Below are 22,707 nucleotides of genomic sequence, written 5' to 3'. Positions count from 1 at the left end.
GAAAACATCGTGAGGAAACCTGCATGCCTGATATTTCTCAATATCGTTCTCAAGGGCGTGTGAAGTCCACCAACCTGCACTTGGCAAGCGTGGTAGACTACGGCCGAAACCCTTCTCATTCTAAGAGGAGATCCGGGTTTTCCGGTAACGGGTTACCGGCCATGCAGGGTGGCCGGTAACCCGTTACCGATGATGATGATGACGAATATAAGACGTACGTGTTTTTGACATAGACATAGGTACAAGTTTGTGCTTAGGTGCTTGGGTTTTGTGTAAATTGTTTGTGGTAGCCCTAGATACGTGCTAGGTGGCGGCACGCTGTCTGTAGGTTTGTTTTCTCATGGATTCGTTGTACTGGGCGAAACGATTCGAGGCTGTGCTCATTTTGAGGAATGATTCGGTAATAGTTATTTCAGGCCGATGATGCAACAAATAATAATGTGGCTCTGTGTGTGTCCATAAAAATATTACGAATTTAATATGGACTGGTACAGTATTGGAAGTAAAAATAAACTTTTACTAAACATATTATTAGAATACATAAAAATGGTTATTCATTCAAGGGAGATTGTATTGCTTATAAATAAATACCGTACGAAATCATTGAGATGTCTCTTAATATGGTATATAAAAAACCAGTGAGCTTACAAAGTAATAGTGGAAAAAAATAATGCCCGCTTAAGTTTGTTTTGCTAAGCTTTAGTTAACAAACATATTATTACCATCACAACAAAATAATGAATACATATAGGTTCGTATGAATACTTCTTAAGTGGCTGTGACAGGACAACATAAAAAAAATATTTTTGAATTTGAATACTATATTCATAGCTCGGAGAAAAGAGTATACAAACACTGCCCGGAGGCACTGTAGACGCTGTGATCTTTTCGCATAGTTATTAATTTATTCGCGTTTAAATGCTGATGTTAAATGAGACAGTACTGCATTCGCTTCGACTTGCTAATGAGATGATCTTCATAATCGTGATCGTAACTATGCTCACTGACACACTGACACAGTTTGCTTAAAAATAAGTATTCTAAGTACTTTCTCGAAACGAATAACTATTTAAATTTAAGTAAGGAAGAAGTAGTTTTAGAACTTTTTGTGAAAGAACTCGTCCTGGGAAGTACTGCCGACATTTTTATTTCTGCCGGCATGCAGCAATGTGAGGTGCCGGTGAAATCGGCGGCACGGCGCAGGATATGTTCCTTACAAGCCCTGCGAAGTGTTGCTCTGTTTATAGGCGATAGTTTTCCACTTACCATTAGGTGGGCCATTTGCTTGGTCCGTCAATTATTATTATAAATTCAAATTAAAAATGTTTTTATTCATGTAGGCCTATCACAGGCACTTATGTAGGGTTCATACATATATGTTTACATAATTGTAAGGGGATGGTGATAACTTCGTTCGCCAACTTAAACCTAAAGCTACGAGGGTTCCAAACGCCCCCTGGTCTAAGAAGAACCCACAACAAACTTAGCCGGGTAATCCGGGTATAGTCAAAGTAACTACTAAGGTTCCGAGGGGGGTTAATTTGTAGGTCCTTAAATAAGTTTTGTATAACTTTTAATCCTGTGAGATTATTAACAGTCATAAAAAAATTTAAATAAATCCAATTTTAACAGTTGTGCAGTACACTAGACTACACAAAATAAGCAATTCATTTGAAGGAAATTGTATACAATTTTACAATAAATTACCGGTTGATATCTTGGGGATGTCACTAAAAAAGTTCAAAGTTTGTATAAAGCGAAAGTTTATAGAAAAGTCCTATCATAGTATAAAGGATTACTTAAACGATAAAAAAGCTTGGTTGTGAACAATTGCTCTAACAAGGATGCTTCCTAAATATTTTCTAATGACAATGTGAGATGGTGATAACAAAAAGAACACCCGGCTAAGTTTGTTGTGGGCTTCTTCTTAGACCAGGGCGCGTTTGGAACCCTCGTAGCTTTAGTTTTAAGTTTACGATTGTAGTTATCGCCATCACTACTCACTGCTATGTACCCATTTTGTATATAATCAACGCATCAAAAGTGCCATCTACGAGTATGTGCCTATTTGAATTAAGAAATATTTGACTTACAACACTTCTCTGAAGTTTGCGAAACTAAAAATCTGAGTGAATGAGTCGATAGAGATTTATGAAAATGTCATTTCGAAAACTTTGAGGGAAAAAGGAGTCAAGTGTAGTATCAAGGACGTAAAGTTCTCTTTGTCAATAAAATAATCTCATCATCATTACCAGATAGTTCTTCAGAAGTTACTGGAATTTGCACCATCTTTCATGACTCAGATTTTTTTTTTTTACATTACTGATTATTTTTGACTGTATGAGTGTTACCCAGTCTTTTTAAACTCGAAGTTTTTTTCTATTTAATTTAACTTTTACATTAACTATCTATATGATCTACCTATCTGTAAAAGCTAATAAAATTAATATTACGAATAATTAACATGACATATTTACATTGTAAATAATTGACATGTCATGTTACGAGGATGAAGTCTTGCCAATTCTCTGCCAAGTGATTTTTTGATTTTTTGTAAGAATGTTCGTGACATGAGTGAAGTGTAGATATTACGAAATTCCTGTGGTTCACCACCGTTTAGGTAATCTAGGTCAATTGGCATTTAACCTCGGCGCAAGTACAAACCAAACCGCATCAGTACTGAAAACTAGAGCGTGACGATATTAGTTCTAATAGTATTTGATAAGCAAATATCTTATCATTATCGTACCATCGCTTGCCCTACTTCGATGTACGTGTTAATATCAGATTGAATACAGTTTCCTTTAATTTTAACCCCCCACGCCAGAAGAGAGGCTTTGTTAATGTGACCGCTTTGGCTGTGTATCTGTTTGTTTGTTCTCTCATAGCTCACAAAAGTTTAGACAGATTTGAATGTTCGTATCCCTAGGAAGCAAGTTCGTAAATATCACCATCATTCTCAACCTATTAGTTTCTCGCTGCTGGGCAAATACCTAATACCATTCTATAAATAAGGAGGGGAGGTAATTAGAGCATTGACCCAACATGCTGCTTCAGTGCGAGTTTGCGGGCTTTTACTTTTATTTTATTATGCTAGTGATAATAACTCCTGCCTTATGGCAGTGGCGTGCACTTCATACATGCACAAAAGCTATGCATACCCTAAAATTGATATATAACTCGTATAGCAGGAGGATTTTTGACGTTTTATGCTATTTTCCTGCTGTATGCATACCCTGGTAAGAAACCAAATGCACGCCACTGCCTTATGGGTAAGAAGTTCAGAATTTTTGATGTAACTACCTATATCTGTTGTTACCATTTTCCTCAATTGAATACCCAGTATAGCGTTTTGCGTGACATATGCAAATACCTACCTCTTTTTTTAAATTAGACAAGTTTTATAAGCAGGAATAGGTAATTCAAACGTGTGGCCTCAATAAATTAAGTAATTTCACTTGTTTTGAATATAAGTGCTGTAAATAAACTGTTTGCTTGATATAAATACACATAATATTAGGTACACGGTAACTATGTTATAGCCTTATCTCTGATGTTAACATGGACTAGATATCTGGGTTATGGTGCATGAGATGACATTATCCCATAATAGATAAATATAGAATTTAGTCTGTCGTCTTGCAATTCCTTAGACTATTTATCCTCTGTGACAGTGAATATTATCTCATGTTTATTTATATCAAAAGAAAGTGTAAGTAGGGGAAGGTGGGGTAAAATGGGATACTTAAGAAAAAAAAAAACACTTATGCGAAATCAACAGTATTTTTAATAAACTTTTTAATTAGAAACAATAGTTAGATGCTTATTCATTATTTTAATTTGTACTTTTAGGCTTAATCAACCAATTTTCCTAATTATGAGGAACTAATCACTGAGTGTCAAATTTCCCATTGTGCCCCATGGTCGGGGCAAAACAGGAAACGCTAAGGGGCAAAATGATGAAACAATTTACTCAGGCAAACATTGTGCACAAATGTGGGCCTCGTCATCATCGTCGTCTACTCCGGCGCAGGAATTGTGTGCCCAACCGGCACAAGAGCTACACGCAACCCAACCCTCATCTGACTGCGAATACAAGTAACCACAATATATGCATGCACAGTCATATTCGTCTTCTTCGGATGAAGTAGGAAATGTGGCTTCACTTTGCTTTTGTTTCTTAGCCTTTTTTTTATTATTTGGTTTGGATATTTTTCTTCGGTCGTTTTTCTTCTTTGGTGCAGTCTTTTTCTTATTTTCCTTACATTCCTTTGCATTCTTTTCCTTAGTCAGGTCATTTTTGTACGGGGAATCCGTAAGTATAGCCGTTTTACCACGTTTTCTCTTTTGTCTTTCCTTACTTCTTAATTCTTTGGGAATTGCCATAATATTTTCAGGCGTAACTGTAAATGCACTCTTTGCTTTTAAAATTTGCCTTTCAGGAGTTTTATCTTTAGGCTTTGAAGTGGATGCGAGCGGTACAAATGGCTGTGTAGAAACTGAAACCATGGAGGTGGACATAGTTAACAAGTTGTCTTGGACGGCGGGTATGATTGGTTCAGAAATGTTTTCATTGAGGTTTGAAATAGACATATTTAATTGGACTTTTTGTAAAACTTGCCTTTCAGGACTTTTTTGACTAGCCATTGAAGCGGATACAGAACAGTTGGTAGGCATAGCACGTTCGTATAATTTATTTGGGTTTGATACGGGCGGATTCAATTGAGCTACTTGTGAAATTCCTGATGATGAAGGTTCGCAGTATGGTGTTGGTACGTCTCCTGAATTTTCCGTATTTAGGCCTTCGATGAAAAGGGTCTCAGTGTTAGTGGTTTCCGCAGCTAAAAAATCAGCTTCTGTAAAAACATTCCTGTCAACAGGCCATATGCCACATTTTTTAAAACCATTTATAGCAGTGCTCATGGTTGATGCTTGTATAAAAGCTTTTCCAAAAAGGTTTGCAACTTGGTAAGAAGTTACTACGCGTCCAGGATGATCTCTTAACCACTTTTTTACTTCAGCACTGTAATATGCGCTTAGTGGCCGCATGAAGGACACGTCTAAGGGTTGAATTCTATGAGTGCAATGTGGTGGTGTACACAACAATATAACACTGTTTTCTCTGGCATAATCTATGAGATCCAGATTTTTGGTGTGGGACACGTGGCCGTCTAACATAAGCAAAACTGGTTTGTCTTTAGAAGGCTTTGTAAAGTCCACGAAACGTGTGAACCAATCGAAAAAAATTGGGCAAGTTATCCAGCCATTGTCGCTGCAGGTTCCCCAAAAGCCGGCTGGTGCACCATCTAGAAGCTCGTTTTTCATGCGTTTCCTGGCATAAATTAGCATTGGTGGCAAATATACTCCCGTCGCACTAAAACATATTTCAGCTGTCACTAGTTGGCCTCTTTCTCCTGACGTTAGACACCCAACTTGCTTCTGTCCTTTCAGTGATAAAATTTTAGACTGGCTTTTTGGCACAGTGCTTATACCCGTTTCATCCACGTTATATATTCTATCTGCAGTCAGTGCATGTTTATCCACAACACTTTCTAATAAATCAAAAAAGCTATTTACAGCGACTCTATTGAATCCCATCGCCCTAGCCGCAGAAGTCGGTTCGGGTTGCCTGTATGATATATCTGGATGGCGTTTAAGAAACCCACTAAGCCAATCCTTCCCTGCCATACCATCTTCTCGATTAAAGGGATTCTCTATATTATTTTTTATAGCTAGTTGGAAAGCTAGTATCCTTAGCTCTGTCCCAGTAATCCCGAATAATCGGGATTGCATCATTTTTACATAAGTGGCTAACTCTTCTTCTTGCTCTTTTGTAAACACTGGTTTGAAGTGCCCTAAACCTTTTTTCCCGTAGTCATTTTCTGAATCTGTATCTGCATCCTGAGACTGGCGAGCTTTTTTAACTCTTCGTTCTAAAGTTGATTTTGGCACAGTATAAGTAGCAGAAGCCCTGAGAAACCCCATTCTATTGAGAAGCACAGCTGATACTGCTCTTCTCATGTCTGCTTCGTCCCATTTTTGTCGATTAGTTTTTCTTTTGTAGGTACGAACCATAATGACTGTAAATAAAGAAAAAGGACTTTTAATATAATAACTATAAATCCAGTAAACGAATTATATCCAAACTACTTACTGAGAGAAATAAAAATGTCCTCTATCGCCAGTTTAAATATTAAAATATTAAATTAAATTGCCTCTGTGAGAGGGGCAAAATGGGATACCATCCCAATATGCCCCGATCATTTTGCCCCAAACATTACTTCTTTCAAATTGGTCGGTCATTTCTAACCACAATAGAAATTGTCAAAAAAGAATTAGAATTTGAATAGGTTAATACCACTCCCACTGATTTATAGTATAAAAGTAAATGCAGGTTATGTACTTACCTCACTACACAAGAGTATATTATATTAAAATAAATAACAATACACTCAAAAACTGTTTTTGTTAGCCACGACACTAAAACACGCACCGACACGTTCCGCTTGCTCTGACTCACGTGCGGCGACAGAACAACGAACAAATGGCACCGCTGTCGGCTTGTGTACGCGTGTGTGCCACGCTCACAAGCTAACTTCCCGTTATGCCCCGAGCCTCATTTTGCCCCACCCTCCCCTAATCAATACATGTGAATTGATATAGCTACTCGTATATCATATGAGTTATCACATTGCATAACAATGCGCTTCGCAGTTGGGCGGATTGTTTACGTGGTGACAACTGACCTTTAGAAAGTCGTAGGCGGAAAGATAGTGGAATTTTTTTAACATGTGCTTGAATGAAGCTGAAAGTTAAGTAACGTTTTAAAGTGTATTTTGTGCGTTACCTGTATATGTGAAGAATCGCCTGTCTAGTCTCTGCAGAGATTATAATTGGTTAACATAGATTTTAAGTCACAACTTTCCTGGCCCCGCGATGTGACATTTAAGTGGTTTCCGTTTAATTAATCATTTTTAAATAGGCTTAGGTGTGGTCTAAAAGAGGCCGCGACGAATTTAGGATTTCAGTATGATGCTGCGTAAAAATTGATCGGAGGTATGGGATCAATAAGCTTAGAATATGCGCACTCCTCTTAAATACCATCTTGTAATCACGCAACAAGCATAACAAATTTATTGTCTCATTTGACATTATTGTCAATTTTCAGCCTCTTTTAAGCACTGCTCATATTTACCCACAAGCTTTCAGACTATTGGGTTAATGTACCCGGAAATACTTGATGCAGCCTTGGATTTACAATTTATCAACTCGTTTCAAGTTAAGATAAAGAAAAAATACTTGGTATCAGTTATTTACGTTGAAAGATTTATGTCGATTCGCGGTGCAGTTTATTTTCGACTTTGATAAAAGTTACAGCAATTCATGGAGCCTTGGAGGGTACCTATATGTGGAAATTGTTTTTACAATTCAAGCAAAATCAGACCATCTATGTACCTCAATGTAAAATACAAAAATATCTACTTACATTTTTAGTAGCGACGCCATTTTTTTCTCCATCGCGAACAAAGAATCCGATGATTGTGAAGTTAGCACCTTACAGAATGTAAACTTGGCACACTGAGAGTCTCTCCAGTCAGTCTGTTTCACTAAGTCCATCGCAGTCGCAGTCAGGCTCGGGGCACCTGGACTGCCATCAAGATGCTGTAAATCATCAGGCATTTCGTCTATGGACCGCTTGACATTTCGTCTTTGTTTAACAAAAATATTCTGATAAGGTTTATAGAAGCTTACGGCATTTCTCTTAGACCGACCAGTTTCCGTATCAGGTGACATGACAACGTACACGTTTTCACTCGGCATTTTGTAATTATCATCATAATATTGTTGCCTGCTTAGTATTTTCCTATCTATATCGTACGGTGCATTTGCAAATGATCTCTTGTGTTCTTTCTCTAACTCATCGTTCGAGTCCTCTGCTCTTCCACTACGCATGAGGTTCACGTCTAGAAATTTTCCAACAGCAACTGCTCCTAGCCCTAGAGCAGCCCCTCCAGCCATGAGGCCAATAGCTGGGAGCATTGCAGGTGCTCCAGAAGCAGCCGCTGCTACGCCAATTTTGTCTTGGGCGTATCTTTGAGTTATAGAGTTTGGTGAATAAAGACCAAGGTTATGCGATATTTTCTGAGTTGCTTCAACGAGAGGATCAAATACGGGTTGTGTTACCTTAGCAATAGGTTCGATTAACGGTCTGGTTAGTTGATGAACGGTTTGACTCGCTGTATTAATTGTGTCTTTCATTGAATCAGTGAATCTTTGCCATAGAGATGGCTCTGGAACACGTTTTACGTAACCGTAACCATAACCATAAGGGTATCTGTTATGAGAGTTATCGTAGTAAGAGAATTTATTATATTCATCTTCGTAATACCTATTTGCATTTGGTCCATTGTTTTGACTACGTTGCTGATTGTAACCATTAATAGGCTCCATCGGGTAGGGATGAGCACTTTTAGGTCCACTTGTATAATACTTCACTTTGCGTTCTTTGTCATAGTTGTCAATATTATCTCTTGTAGCTTTTGCAGGTTGCACACCAAGTTCAGGGTGTGCATACTGAAGAACAGGATTTCTTACACTTTCATCAAAACTCGGCTGAGCATTTTTGGGTGTATACATAACGGAGTTAGGGAAACTTACTTCACCAGGATGCTGTAGCATTCGCCTTTGGATGTGACTTTCAGCGTATTCTAGGTCACCAGTATGTGCTCGAGAACTGCGGCCACTGAAATAGTCACGCTTTGATTCTTGGTCATTAATTTGCTTTATGTATTCTATAAGTTTTGAGTTGGCTACTTTAGAATTATCAGCTTTAGTGAATGGACCATATCCAGTCTTTACAAAGTGATTATCCTTTTTAGGTTTATATGTGTAAGTCGTAGGAATGAACTCATCATTTTCAAATTTGATATTATCAAATTTAGTGAATGGACCATCTTTCTGTTCAAAATTGTCCTCTTTAGTGAAGGGACCTAAGTTTTGAGATGGTTCTTCGGCCGTTAGATCAGGATATACGTCAGCTTCTGGCACAGCTTTAGGTGGAGTGTATCCTTCTGGGTAGGGTAATAGTTCACCATTAACCACCCTCGCGTTCCTCCATGTTTTCTTGTCAGATTCATCGTCAGGCATTCTTACACCTTGTATTTCAGGTATGCCGTCTTCACCTAGGGTTAGTATAGATCTTCCACGTTTACTATTATATTTTTCAATAGCTTTTTTTATATACATGGGGTCAGAACTCACCATAACCGGTTCGGGTACATTTTCAGATTTACTTTCACCTTCAGACACTTTTGTACTAACAACTTCTATGTATACTGGATTGCGATCATTCTTTGTAACAGGATTATTAGGATCGAATCTAAAGCTTTTAGCTGGTCGGTTGTAATCCATAAAACTTGTAGTAGTTATGTAAACTTTCTTATTTTCGGTCTTCTTATCGTTATCGTATGTTGGATAATAATTAGAGGTTTCAGGGTCTGCCTTTGGTTTTCCACCATCCTCTTGGATGTGTGATTCAGGGTAAACTGATACGGGAGACCAGTTTCCGTACTCAGCCTTTATATCAGCAAAGTCATCATGTTTGTTTCTGTTTAAATAATAGTCGAAGCCAGCTAGATCGCTACTAACTGGGCCAAATGTAAGTTTTCTTTGGTCTCTACTTTCTGTCTTATTCTTGTTATCTTCTGTATTGTTCACCCTAGCCGTTGTTAACGTGGTTCTGACGGCAACAGTCGTCGGTGCTGGAGTAGTGCTACTGCCGAACGTTGTTGACTTGGCGTCTTTCTTCTTGACTATTAACTGCGTTAAATGTCCTGTCTTGGTCCTCACATTTAATGTCTGAGTCTCGTGTGGGTTCAGACTCCTGGAGACCTTCAACTCCGTCCGAGTGGTTCGTGATGGGAGTATGGTGGTGCGTATCGTTTTTGTGGTGGTGGTGTTTTCACTAGAATCTGCGTTTATAATGGCTGCGCAGAACAGCCAAAGAATGGCACATATCCGTATTTGGCTTACGGAAGCCATCTGAAACAAAGAAAAAAGATATTGTAAGTTACCATTCATTTAAAAAAATAGATCAGTATGAGGCCATAAACAAATATCATAGGTTTTTTTAAGGTAAACGCTGTAAGGTTATCTTAAGAATTGTTTGGAATATAACCGTGATCTACCATCATTTGCCTAGTAACGGTCTTAGTGGTTAAATCTATAATAGATGATTGCACGAAGTGGCAAGAGCGGTAACGATCTATGGAGCCGCAAGAGTCTGAAATTGCAAAATTATCACAAGCAACGACTTTTATCACCCGTGGAACTGGTGTAGTTAAAGATTTATTAAATCTAACTTTTGTAAGTAATTTTCCACATTTATATGCAATACAACTTTTTTTTGTATTTTATTGTTTAATTCTCGAGGAAGATTGTAAGTTAATTGACATGACGCTATTACCCCTGAAAGCCAAGCAAATGAAGTAATAGAGCTGGCGGGGCTAACATATCCATGAAAAAACAAATGTTTGATCCAATTACTTCGTAGAAGAGTTAGTAGGGACTAGATCCGCTAGTGTTTTATATGGGTTATAGTTTAAAACAAACATGGCATTACATTATGGGTTATGTTTATACTAAGGTTAGATTTATGCAAGGTTAAGATCTCGGCGGCCATCGCGTCATTTGGCCACGTAATTTTTTATAGGTCAACCGGTTGTTATACAACCACCACTATGTAACATTGACTATGCAAAGTGGCTTATCTTTATTCATCAACTTTCTCGTAATATTTTAACACTTGTGCATACATACTAGTTATTTATGTGCCGTTAATAATAACTGAGGTATGTGTGCAGAAGCGTAAGGCTGTTTTGCAATATAAAATGTGTTATTTTTTGAGTATAAAGAGAGAATGTATATTTGGGATAGGTCAGTTTTTTCAGGTGCCATGTCAGCTCTTTAAAGTTATGTATTCGTAAAAGATTGTAAAACAGAAAACATGTATGGCTAAGGCTTTAAAATGCCTTTGCCTGACACGCTGAAGAGTATCTAAAAGGACCTAATAAACAGATATACATTCAAGCTAAGAAGAATAATAGTTCAGTGTGAGCAACAAGCTCAAAGACAAATTAGGATGAGATTGATGATTCTAGCGGAATTGCTGCACGTAACATTATCCATGTAAACATTGAACTTGACTAATATCTCTTTATGACTCATAAAGAAATACTTTTATTGATAATTTAATTTTACCTTACAAGAAAAACTTAGAGTAGAACTCTGTGATAAAGATTTTAGGGTACGTGAAACCGGCCAACTAGGCAATCTTCTGGCCTAATCGTTCATAATCGAAGATACCTTTGGATTACAAACAAATAACGAACGTTTGTAAGGTAAGCGAACAAAAATACGTTTTTTTTACTATATCACATTTCAAAACTTTGAATTTATTTGCTTCTCTGCTATAAAATGGCTATAATATGTTTGATATGTATATAAACCTTCCTTTTGAATCGCCCTTATGTATTGCTGAAAACTGCTTTAAAATCCGTTGCGAAGTTAAAAAGATCAAAGCGTACAAAAAACTGGAGCGTTTTTTTTTTATACTTCTACGTATCATTTTTTATAATACTATGTAAAGCTTAAATACATTACATTACATACATTACTTAACCGAACAAGTTAAAGACGTAGGATATGTATACGTGTTTACCTCAAAACATGTAACATAAAGTAAAAATCGAGCACATCAACTGAGTGAAAACATTGTAAATTAAGTTTCAACAAACTAATTTACAAGTGAAAGCTTATGGGAGAGTTTTTAGAGGTGCTACAATTTCCCGTGATGATATAGCGTTAAATGTGGCGAGTAATTTGGTTTAGTTTTATGGCTGATAATGAAGACTGTCGTCCGAGAAACATGTATTTGTGATTTGTATTAGTGGACATTAGCATGTTTTCTATTCGTAATTTAAGATAATCTAGTTTTATGGTTTTACGGGATTGAAATCAAGAAGCGTAAATCGCTTTGCATCTCTCTAATTGTCATCATTATCAAACCAACACCGACCCACTACAGGACACGGGTCAAGAGACGGCATCAAAACGCACCGGTATTTATATAAAACACCGCGTGACGTAAACATTTGCGGTTTTGATTGTTTCTCTAAACTATTTAATAAAATGAATACGATTTTTTATCAAATTAGTAAAAACGCAAATGAATTTTACACAGCAGCTACCAAGATTGAGAAGGGTTTAGACCGCAGTCAACCATGCCAGCCAAGTGCCGATTGGTCAATTTCACACACCTTTGAGAACCATGCAGGTTTCCTCACGATGTTTTCTTCCCCGTTTCTGATAAGGGTATACCTATTAAATATTTTTGAAAAAAAAAACTAGTTTATGATTAAAAACCACTATGTTTGTAAGTTGATGATTGCACTGTGAATAGTAGGTACATAACTTGCCAGGGATTTGCTGTTATCTCTACACAACTATCTCGAATAAAGTTAGTATCACTAAAATGATCCCTGATTTGAAATGAGCTTAAATAGACTTAATAGACCTAGACCTTAGACCTTCTCGAATAAATAAAGAAGTAACGCAATCAGTTAAGATTTTATCGAGATATGGACTAACGTTACCAAAAATATATATTGAGGATGCAGCACAGGTTTTAATTCTTAAATTGACTTCAAGATCTAAGCTAGATTAAAAATATAAAAAAGGGTCCATTGCGCAAAAATTTAAGATACTTTTTAAAGATCCTATTTAAATAATAAGATGTAAATATAACAAATAAAATTATATTTAGTTTCCAAATCGATTATCGAATTGATAATCTTCTCACCTGAAAGGTGTTGTTTAAAGTTTTGAATTAAAAAGAAGACTGCACATATCCGCCTTTTTGGAACGCGGTTTTTTGGTTTTACAATAAATGCTGTATATTATTAGCATACCAGCCATTGGTGAAGCAGTAAATTGTCACATAGGCAGACGATCGGTTTCACTGCGGCAACGCGCAACGAATGCTGATTTCAATACATTCCAGACGAAAAAGTCGCATTATTTCGTTACATCACTGTCAATGTTGTTTTCACTTATTAACGTTTGTTGGCGAAAGTAAAGTGCAGTTATCAAAGCATCTATTCATTGCTTGCCGTACGTTTAACTCATCTTTAGATCTAAATATGTAAAGTCAAAGCTGGTCTACCTACCTACTGGAATAGTTCAAAATGCCGAAAGTTTGCACAGTACGAATATTAAAACCTTTATAAGAATAGATTAGAATATCGTGGTACGCATGGCAGTCGTACGCATAGCGTAAAAACGAAAAAACTGACAATGCGTTATTTCATCCGGCGACCTAATGATAGTCATTGATGCGGTCAACTGCGAACAAGCTCAAACTAATTGAAAGCAATTTAAATTTTAATTAAAACCCACATAATATTTTAATTAATTAAAATTTAGAAAAGTTAAAGGTTGTGTGCTGGGATTCGAACTCGGCCCCCCTAAAGTAAAGCTGAAGTTTTTACACCTTTTTTTTGTATCGCATTGTTCAATTCTCGGAAGATTGTAAGTTATTTGACATCACGCTATGGCCCCTGAAAGCCAAGCAAATGAAGCAAGCAAGACTAAAATATACATGAAAAAAAAAAATGTTTGATCGAATTACTTCGTAGGCACAATGGCATATCACCGCTTAATTTCCTATACGCTCTTTCAAAAAGACCTATCTTCAGCTGATGATGATGAAAGAAGCCATTAGTTATTCTCTCGTCACGCCGAAGTATGTTTGTTTAAGTACATGCTAATTACAGCGTGCCAGTCCGCGAGTAATGGCGTCAATTTGTTCAAGTGTAAGAGTTACTAGAGCGGACATAATTTATAGTTTCACATTTACGATCTTTTATTTAGATAAACTCGGACGGATGGATACAGGGTATCATAGGGAGATCAGAGGAATAATACGTGGAAACAATGTATCAAGCAAGTGAATTCAGAGCTTTTCTACAATTTTTAAAACTTACATCGTTCTGCAATCCTAACTACCTAATATTAGAAATGCCAAAGTGTGTTTGATAATTTATCCTTGCTTCACGCCCTGCTTAAGCACCAATCAACTTGATATTCGGCAGAGATTTCATTGAAAGGACGGTCAGTCACAAAGACTCGTTTTTATCCCATCAAAATAAACGTTTTCCGAGGGATTTTTAAAACATCGTAATAAGCGCGGATTCTATAATTCTATTAGCAATAGATACGACACAACAAGTGAGTTATCGTGAAGTGGGGCACGAGTTTCGTTTTTCTTTTCCATGTTTCGTTTCCGCGGCGCGCAATTGTGCACGCATGGAAAACATTCGCATGTCGCTGGAAATCGCGATATCTTGAACTGAACTGTTTTTTTAAATTTTTAATTAGGAGCTCTGATTTGATTTTTACTAACCTGTGTACCAAAATAAAGCTAAATCAAATCTAAAACGTGTTCAAAACCACCGCAGCGAGGCATGGTGCCTAAGATGCAGCATTGCCCCTTTGAATGGCCAAACTATTTCTTTGGCCAAGTGACTCGTTAACCCTTTTTGACAATTATTTTAAAAGAGCTCGAGTCTCTACGGTCCCAAAGACTTTAATCCAAAAGGCATACTAATGAAACTTCTATGAAGATTTTCATATTTACTCCTCTTGGCCTGCTCGGCACTGCTAGCAGCCAGACCCACCATTGACGAAGTGATCTAGATAGACGTTTAACGTGAAGGTGTGCGTGTGCGTGTGTGTGCGTATATATATGTCTGTGGCATCGTATTTACCGAACGGATGAACCAATTTTGATTTTGTTTTTTTAGGTTTAAAGGTGAATTGAATGTGAATTGGTGAAGTATTATTAGCTATGTTCGAAGAAAATTGGCCCTTGAGACCCGCCTTATCACTTATCACAACTGCCTCAATATAGGTATCAAATAAAAGGTCTTGGCTAGTAAAAATAATGAATACTACATGGGTGGAATTTTGGGGTTTTTTTAAAGTTTTAATTTATACAACGTGTAACCGAATTACGAAATAATGTTCAAGGGTGCGTATTTATATTTCATAAAGAATCACCCTGTAATAACTAATATGAAATCCAAAGTAGCATATTTATTTTTCCAACCAAACGAATTCAAAACATTCGAAGTGTTTAGTTATGGCAACCCTATTGAAGATTAAAGAACGACACGTGCATAGTACGTAATAAAGTGATTTACTACCTAATAGAATCAATTGATTTTGATTTCGCATGTGATGTTAGGGCTATGGCTGATTTCTTTCCGTAAAACTGTTAGGTTTTCGGTTTTACAGATATGTCTCAAAGACAGCATATTTATTTTAAATGTATTTCTTTAAACTCTTCATTTGTACACCTCTACACAGTTAGGAAAATGAAGGACGAATAGAGAGAAACACAAAGACTGGAGTAGCTTACAAAAGGCGGCCTTATACGAGTATCTTAGAAGTCTGAGTATATAATGTGCCTCTAAAGCGTGTGAAGTATTATTTCGGTTTTCATTTACGAGTTGTATATTAATAACGCCGTTCGTAAGGAAGGACGTTCTTGTACTAATTGGGGTTTTGGTTATATATTAGTAGCAAGTTTATTTTATTAAAATTTCACTTTTTTCCTAATTATTACTTATCTATTCGTAGTAGTACTGCTTACAAAGAAAACCATATTCTTTTCGGAAAATTCGCAGTAACTTTCTACCTTTTAATGTATACAATTAGTTGCAATGTGAATATCGTCCTAATAAGAAGGCGTAATAAACACACTGCATGAGCACGGGTGTGGAATTATCTTACGAATAGTAATGAATCACGAAAATATCTGGTACACCCGCATAAACGTGCAATTAGAGTTACTATGTAGGTTCTTTATATATACGTATTTCGTTTAGGCCTGCGGCAACAAATATTTAAGTGGGATTAATATTCTAGTTATTACTATGTAAATATTAAAATTGAGGCTTTGGAAACAGCGGGTATAAGTAGGTGTATAAATATCCGTACTAATAATATAAATGCGAAAGTTTGTTTGTTTGTCCTTACTTTACGCCCTAACTAAGCAACAAATGAACTTGATTTTTAGCATAGAGTTAGTTGTAAGGACGGAGAGTAACATGGGCTTAATCCCAGAAAAACAAACCGGTCCAACGGGATTTGTGAAACCTTGATAAACGACGAACGCAGACAACAGATAGTAGGTATGTCTATATTTTGCTCTGATTGTAAAAGAGCTATCATCTTTCGTAGTCCATAGTCTATAACAGTCCAATGCTGGACTAAAGGCCTCTCCCAAAGGTAGGGTTTGCCATAATCACCCAGGTTGATGGTAGCACAGACGCTGTTGGCCTTTCTCCGTTATATTCCCTTATGACACCCGCGGGAAGAGGACGGGTGGTGACAACTGTATTCTGATCTGCCTTTACCACACGGCTAAAGGGCAAGAAGAAGAATTTGATATACTTCAGTAATTTAAAATGTGGAGTTCTGCAAAAAAACGCCGGCTCCTGGCCAATTGCGAATAAATTTTGTACTAAGAGTTGGTGCGTACTAGGGGATCAGAGAGGAGAGGCTGCGGACAGAGGCACGCGGGGTGAATGACCCAGTCACCATGAAAGTGAAATCTGCGCGTGCGCACGCGCATCTAGCCGCCGGTGAACTACGAGAGCTCTGCGACGCGACGCCGGAACTGGATGTTCCGGCTACAGCGTGGAAATGTGGAAATCACCACTTTGTAGAAAACCGAGAAAATCAATCCTACATTTCTGCGTCGTTTTTCCTCTTCACATTATAATTATACTTAAAAGCTGAGAAAATATTAGTATTAAATATTTACATCTATTTAAGCAACTTCGCACATCAAAAAATCGCATCGATGCGTTGTGCCGGGCTGCATAAATTATAGAATCCACACTTGTATAAAAAAACGCAATAATGTAGCCCACAATGCCTTTGGGCACGTCTCCTGCATCGCAAATGCCGACTGCGATGTCGCAATCTGGGGCTTCGAACTTGCAACAGCCACTTCAAAATGCCTCGCGAGTTCTCGTGACATTTTAGAATACAAATAGGTAAATGAAGGGTGCGGCCAAATCGTAATAATATTCGCAAGCTTCGTGAAGTTAAGTTAGTTAAGAAATTTGAGTTGATAAATGGCTGACCCTAGGATATTGGGCTTTGTTGTAGTCATTGTGATCCTGGTACGACATTAGTAGTAATTAATGTAGCCAATTCGTGGCTATGTTAATATCGTCCTAATAAAAATACATAATAAGCAGACTGCACGAGCACTTTTGTAGAATTAATTATCTTACGAATATTAAATAAGTAAATTAAAAAAAAAATAAGGCCTCTTGTACTGTCCCTTTGCTTAAGCACAGGCCTCCTCTCTCATATCAAAGGAGAATTGAAATCATAGACCCGCCACGCTACTCCAATGTGGTTTAACGGGTTTTAATGATTTTGTTACACGCGTTAATTATAAGACCATATTTGCACGCCTAAATTTTACGATTAAGCTTCTTTATTGTTTTTTTTTGCTTTATAATTACTAGCTGCGCTCGCGTCGCGTTACCCGCGGTAAATAAGTAAGTACACGTAATTCAAATAAAAAAAAAAACATTCCGAGTGACTTGGGAATTTCATGTGTTTCCAGGATTAAAAGTAGCATAATATGTTACTCTCCGTCTTTTCGACTAAGTGACTATATGCCAGAAATCAAGCCCGTTGGCTTCGTAAATTAAGGACAAACAAACAAACAATCATTCTTTTTTTTAATATTAGGTAGGATTTGTATGTTCCATAAAGTTTATAAGCAAACAAACAACCACGTTAGCGTGATTCACAATGGTCATCAAGTACTAATCTTGCTCTCCTTAGCGGGGTTAGACAATGCCAATTTCCTTACTCCAGTCTGGTACATAAAATTTGATGAGAGTAAATAACCATGGCTCGTAGAACCGATGGACGTTGCGTCCTACGGTGCTGGCATGGCGAACCTGCACCGGTAAACGCAGCGTAGGTTGGCCTCCAACGTGGACAGATGATATCAAGCAACTCGGACGAATTTTGGAACTCCCTACAAAAGACCAATATGTCCAGCAGTAGACGTCAATAAGATGTACTGCTGATGATGATGAAATATACAATGCATCACAATATTCAACCAACCCGGGAATCGAACCCAGTACCTCGATATCCGAAGTTAAATTCGCTTCTATACCAAAGAGGCAGTCATTTTAAAATATTAAGGAGATTCTCAATTCGCCAAGTTTGAATGGTAGTTCGTTCGTTGGCAGAACAATAATTAAATATTAATGATTCATTATGCACCGAATTAAAGTGTAAAAGACTCGCCGTGCCCTTTAAAGGTAATTCGTGAGCTTGATAATCTGGGACATATATAACCGCGTTACATTCCTGACGTTCAGCCGATTAAAATAAAATACGTAAGTGGTTTCGTTGGTTTTTTCTGTAGACTCTATCTCACCGAATGGGTACAACTACAAAGCTTTTAGGTTGGGATGATACTACCAACCTTTCCGCCAAATTGTATGCATTGTTTGAACTTGTTATTTACAATAGTCCTTTAATTTTTAGTCGTGTACAATAAAAGTGTACTCATTGATTCATTTCGTTGCCTACTAGTGGGAACTTTAATTACTGCTTTGACCAATTTTTAATCTTTGATTTTTTATCTTTTATATGCTTGACTTCGCAATTGAATGGGCAATGAATGATTGAAGCCTCTTTATTGCTTTTCGTTTTATAATGAATTGGACTAGGTGCGCCTCGCGTCGATACCCGCGGTAAATAATTCCAATACACATAAAGGTACACGTAATTCGATTTTTAAAAAAAACATACTACTAAAAGTAGCATTATATGTTACTCTCCATCCTTTTATCTTTTATACTAAAATCAAGTTGATTGGTTGCATAATTAGGGCGTACAGGAAGGGCAAAAAAATAAACATTTAACCCTGATAAGTTACCATCTTTGACTGCATCATCACTTACCTACGTGGGATAGCAATCAAGGGCTAACATATAATAGAGCATACATAAATACCGAGAAGGAACCACGAGCAGCAAGGGTGAGCGTTGATATACTTTATAAGCCTGAAACCAACATCAGAGTCGCAGGTCTCGAGAGCTGCTGCTTTTTATGAAACCATGGCATGCAAGAAGTTCATCTCTCTATCATGGCTTGAAGTTTCACGCAGCCATTCACATGACTCTACTGGAAGATGGTCTTTTCAACATCAACAGCCTAGTCATCAACTGCTGGACTAATTAACACACTGGACAGACGAGGTGGTGAGCAGAGTTGATGGTAGTAGTTGCACGGAGGATGCTGCTAACCGGTCTCCGTTACATTCCCTTAGTCTCGACACCCACGGGAAAAGAAGGGGTGGTAAAACCACAGTGTGTTGTCACCACCACGTTTGCCATCACCACTCGGCACAAGGTGAACGCTGGTTTTATACTTCGACAATATTGACGATATGTTTTCAAACATACTACGGTGTAGCCTGTTACTCATGCCATTGTGTTTTTGGGCCAAGGCCTCCGCGTGTGGCAACACCCATACAAATGTTCGCCTCATACATGGCGCGGCGTGCTCCCAAATCGGAAATTACGCAATGGCGGCGAAACGGCGGCCAATGTTACACTTTTAAGAAAGGCATTGCTTGCTTTGTTGTTTGTATTTCGATTAGGTATGATCTCTATAGCTGACATTTTGTTTTCTTGTAATAAAAAGTTACTCTCGGTCTTTTTAACTAACTCTGTGCCAAAATTGAAGTAAATTAGTTGCTAATTTAGATCGTAAAGGACAACAACAGACACACAAACAATTTGTAATATTAGTAAAGACTAGCTGTACCCGCGGCTGCGCCCGCTTGTAACATAATAGGTATGTAATCGAAACGTTGATATAATATTTTTTATGAAATGGGATTTAAAAGTATTTTTTGTCTCCGTCTCCAGTCTCCTCACAAAACCAATGTTATTATGAATCTTATTTCTGTCTCCAGGATGCAAGCTATCTGTGCCAAATTTCATTAAGATTTGTGCAGAAAATATAACTGAACTTCCTTTTTTTGTTTTACATCGGATAAGTCAGAAATATGACCAAGATTTTTCTCGTTGCAAAGAACTTTACATAAATAAATATAATATAAATATACTACCACAATACACACATCGCCATCTAGCCCCAAAGTAAGCATAGCTTGTGTTATGGGTACTAAGATGACTGATGAATAATTATATGAATAATATACATAAATACTTATAATATATAAATAAACACCCAGACACTGAAAAACATTCATGTTCATCACACAAACATGAATGTTTGGGAATCGATCCCACGGCCTTAACTCAGAAAGCACGGTCGCTGTCCACTGCGCCAATCGGCCGTCAATATATTTAAAAATCTTTGGTATGTTGTTTGAATCTCATTGTAAAATGGTCAGCATCTTAATGAATTATGTAACGTCCGGTTTAATTAGAATCGCTCTAATTAGTAATTTTATCATTGTGGGTTCCGGCCCTTATCTAATAACATTCAACGAGTTTATAAATATTAAAATTCAAAAATTCAAAATTTATTTATTCACGTAGGCCTATCACAGGCACTTGTGAAGCGTTCATACATATATGTTTACATAATTTTAAAGGGAAGGTGATAACTTCGTTCGCCAACTTAAACTTTTAGCTACGAGGGTTCCAAATGCACCCTGGTCTAAGAAGAGCCCACAACAAAATTAGCCGGGTAATTAATTTTTGTTATCACCATCTCACAGTAAAGTTAATATAATAAGTTAGAGCAATTCACACCTAAGCTTTTTTTATCGTTTAAGTATTCCTTAACATTATAACAGGATTTTTCTGTAAGCTTACGTTTTATATGAACTTTAAACTTATTGAGAGACATTTCAATTTCAATTTCTATATTCTCAAAGATTTCATTCGTTTATTTGTTATAAAATAATATACAATTGCCCTTGAATGAATTAGCAATTTTATGTAGTAAACTACAAAACGAGTTAATTTTTGCTTCGAAAATTAAAAATCTTCTAATTTGCATCTAAATCTTCTAATTCATATTGTTATAGTACATTTTATTTTTAAATTTTGTTAAATTTTTTTGGAACGAAGTGACTAACCGCCGGTTCGAGAAACACTACTAGAGTATATTGGTTTTTGGTGCTTCAATATAAGTCGTGTACACGGTTTCTGTTCTTAATTCTGTGTTCGTTCCGGTAAAATGAATTACGTTTCACTTCTTACTTTTGGTACAAAATCATACATAAATCGACGAATGTTGTGCTATAAGCCCCGAGGTAATGAGGTGTTTAGTTAAATTATATCAGTGGGCAAAACATAAACGTGTAGCGAGGCTGCAAGCAAAAGCAACTTATCGCCGCACTAATGAGTAGCCATCTAATAACCACACCGGCTGAGTTTGTTATACTACTAATATTATTAATTTAAACTTTTTTATCCTTATTATCATAAAAAATAAAATACAAAGTTTAGTGAATTTTTATATATTTATAATTGACGGACCAAGCAGATGGCCCACTTGATGGTAAGTAAAAAAAAATGGTTGTCTGTAAAGTCGGCTTACTGACGATAGTTGAACGTGACAACGTCGTAAGAAAATACTGATGGAATGGTTGCATTTTTCAAAAGAAAATTTTTGATAGATATAATCGTTGCTATAAACAATTGACACCACATTCACTTTTCACTGCACTTACGAGTTACTTACTACACTTCATCCTTGCTGAAAACATGTAAATGTATTATTGTATAGAAGTTGTCCACACGGACGCATCGCTCACTCAAGTAGGAGAGAGACAGATGTCGAACGCGGAGGCCGACTGTGCCTCTTTGTCGCTCGTTCCGCGCTCTCGCTTGCACTTCAAGCCTTGAATGGAACGCCTCAGAGCGAGGTAACGCCGCATACGTCATGTTTTTTCGTGCGTGCAGCCGGCTCCATCGAATTATAAGACGTTGTCCCGTCAAAATCCTATCAACAGTGTAACGGCACGTGCAGCAACATCCCCCGTTTGTCCATCAATCTGAGGGGTAGGTGTTAAGCCACATATACCTGTAATTACACCGGCAACCACGCCCTTCAGATCGACACAGCTTATTGCTGCAGAGTAGTTCCCCGGGCGAGCTCTGTCACAAAAACCTTACTACTACTAAAAAGCTAACCACAACTAATACTTGTACCCAGTGTTGGTTTAATATAACATTCATATACCTAACAGTGATGCCGAGTGAGTTCGATTTCACTGCAAGTTAATCCTAGACTGCAATATCACCAAAAAATTATTCGAGGAAGTATTAGAAGAGCTTTATGTTACAGAGCCGGGGAAGTACTTCCACCGTGCTTATTTCTGCCGCTAGCCAGCATTGTTGCAATGCCGTGTTCCGATCTGAAGGGCGTGGTTGCCGCTGAATTTAAAGGTACATGAGGCTTAACACCTACGGCTTAGATTGATGGACTCAGCATGCTCTGTGCAGTGTTGCTCTGTTTATAGGCCATGGAAGACCATCTTCTTGTTCTGTCAATGATTACTAGGTACAAATAAAAAAAAGATTCCCGGAGCAAAGAAGCCCACTGTCTTGGCTG

At 37.3% G+C, this 22,707-nt stretch overlaps 1 protein-coding gene across 1 annotated transcript in view; it reads right to left on the bottom strand.

Annotated features, from left to right (window-relative positions):
* The window catches only part of LOC120631815, a 37,813-nt gene that overhangs the window by 2,407 nt on the left and 12,699 nt on the right, over positions 1 to 22,707 (bottom strand). The window contains exon 2 of the mRNA XM_039901496.1: positions 7,487 to 10,041. Coding sequence (XP_039757430.1) covers positions 7,487 to 10,041 — 2,555 coding nt within the window. The remainder of the gene's footprint in view (positions 1 to 7,486; positions 10,042 to 22,707) is intronic.

The sequence above is a fragment of the Pararge aegeria genome, chromosome 18 (assembly GCF_905163445.1).
Source record: "Pararge aegeria chromosome 18, ilParAegt1.1, whole genome shotgun sequence".
Taxonomy (NCBI): domain Eukaryota; kingdom Metazoa; phylum Arthropoda; class Insecta; order Lepidoptera; family Nymphalidae; genus Pararge; species Pararge aegeria.
The sequence above is the reverse complement of the archived record's forward strand: the minus strand, read 5'-3'. Positions and strand labels throughout refer to the sequence as shown.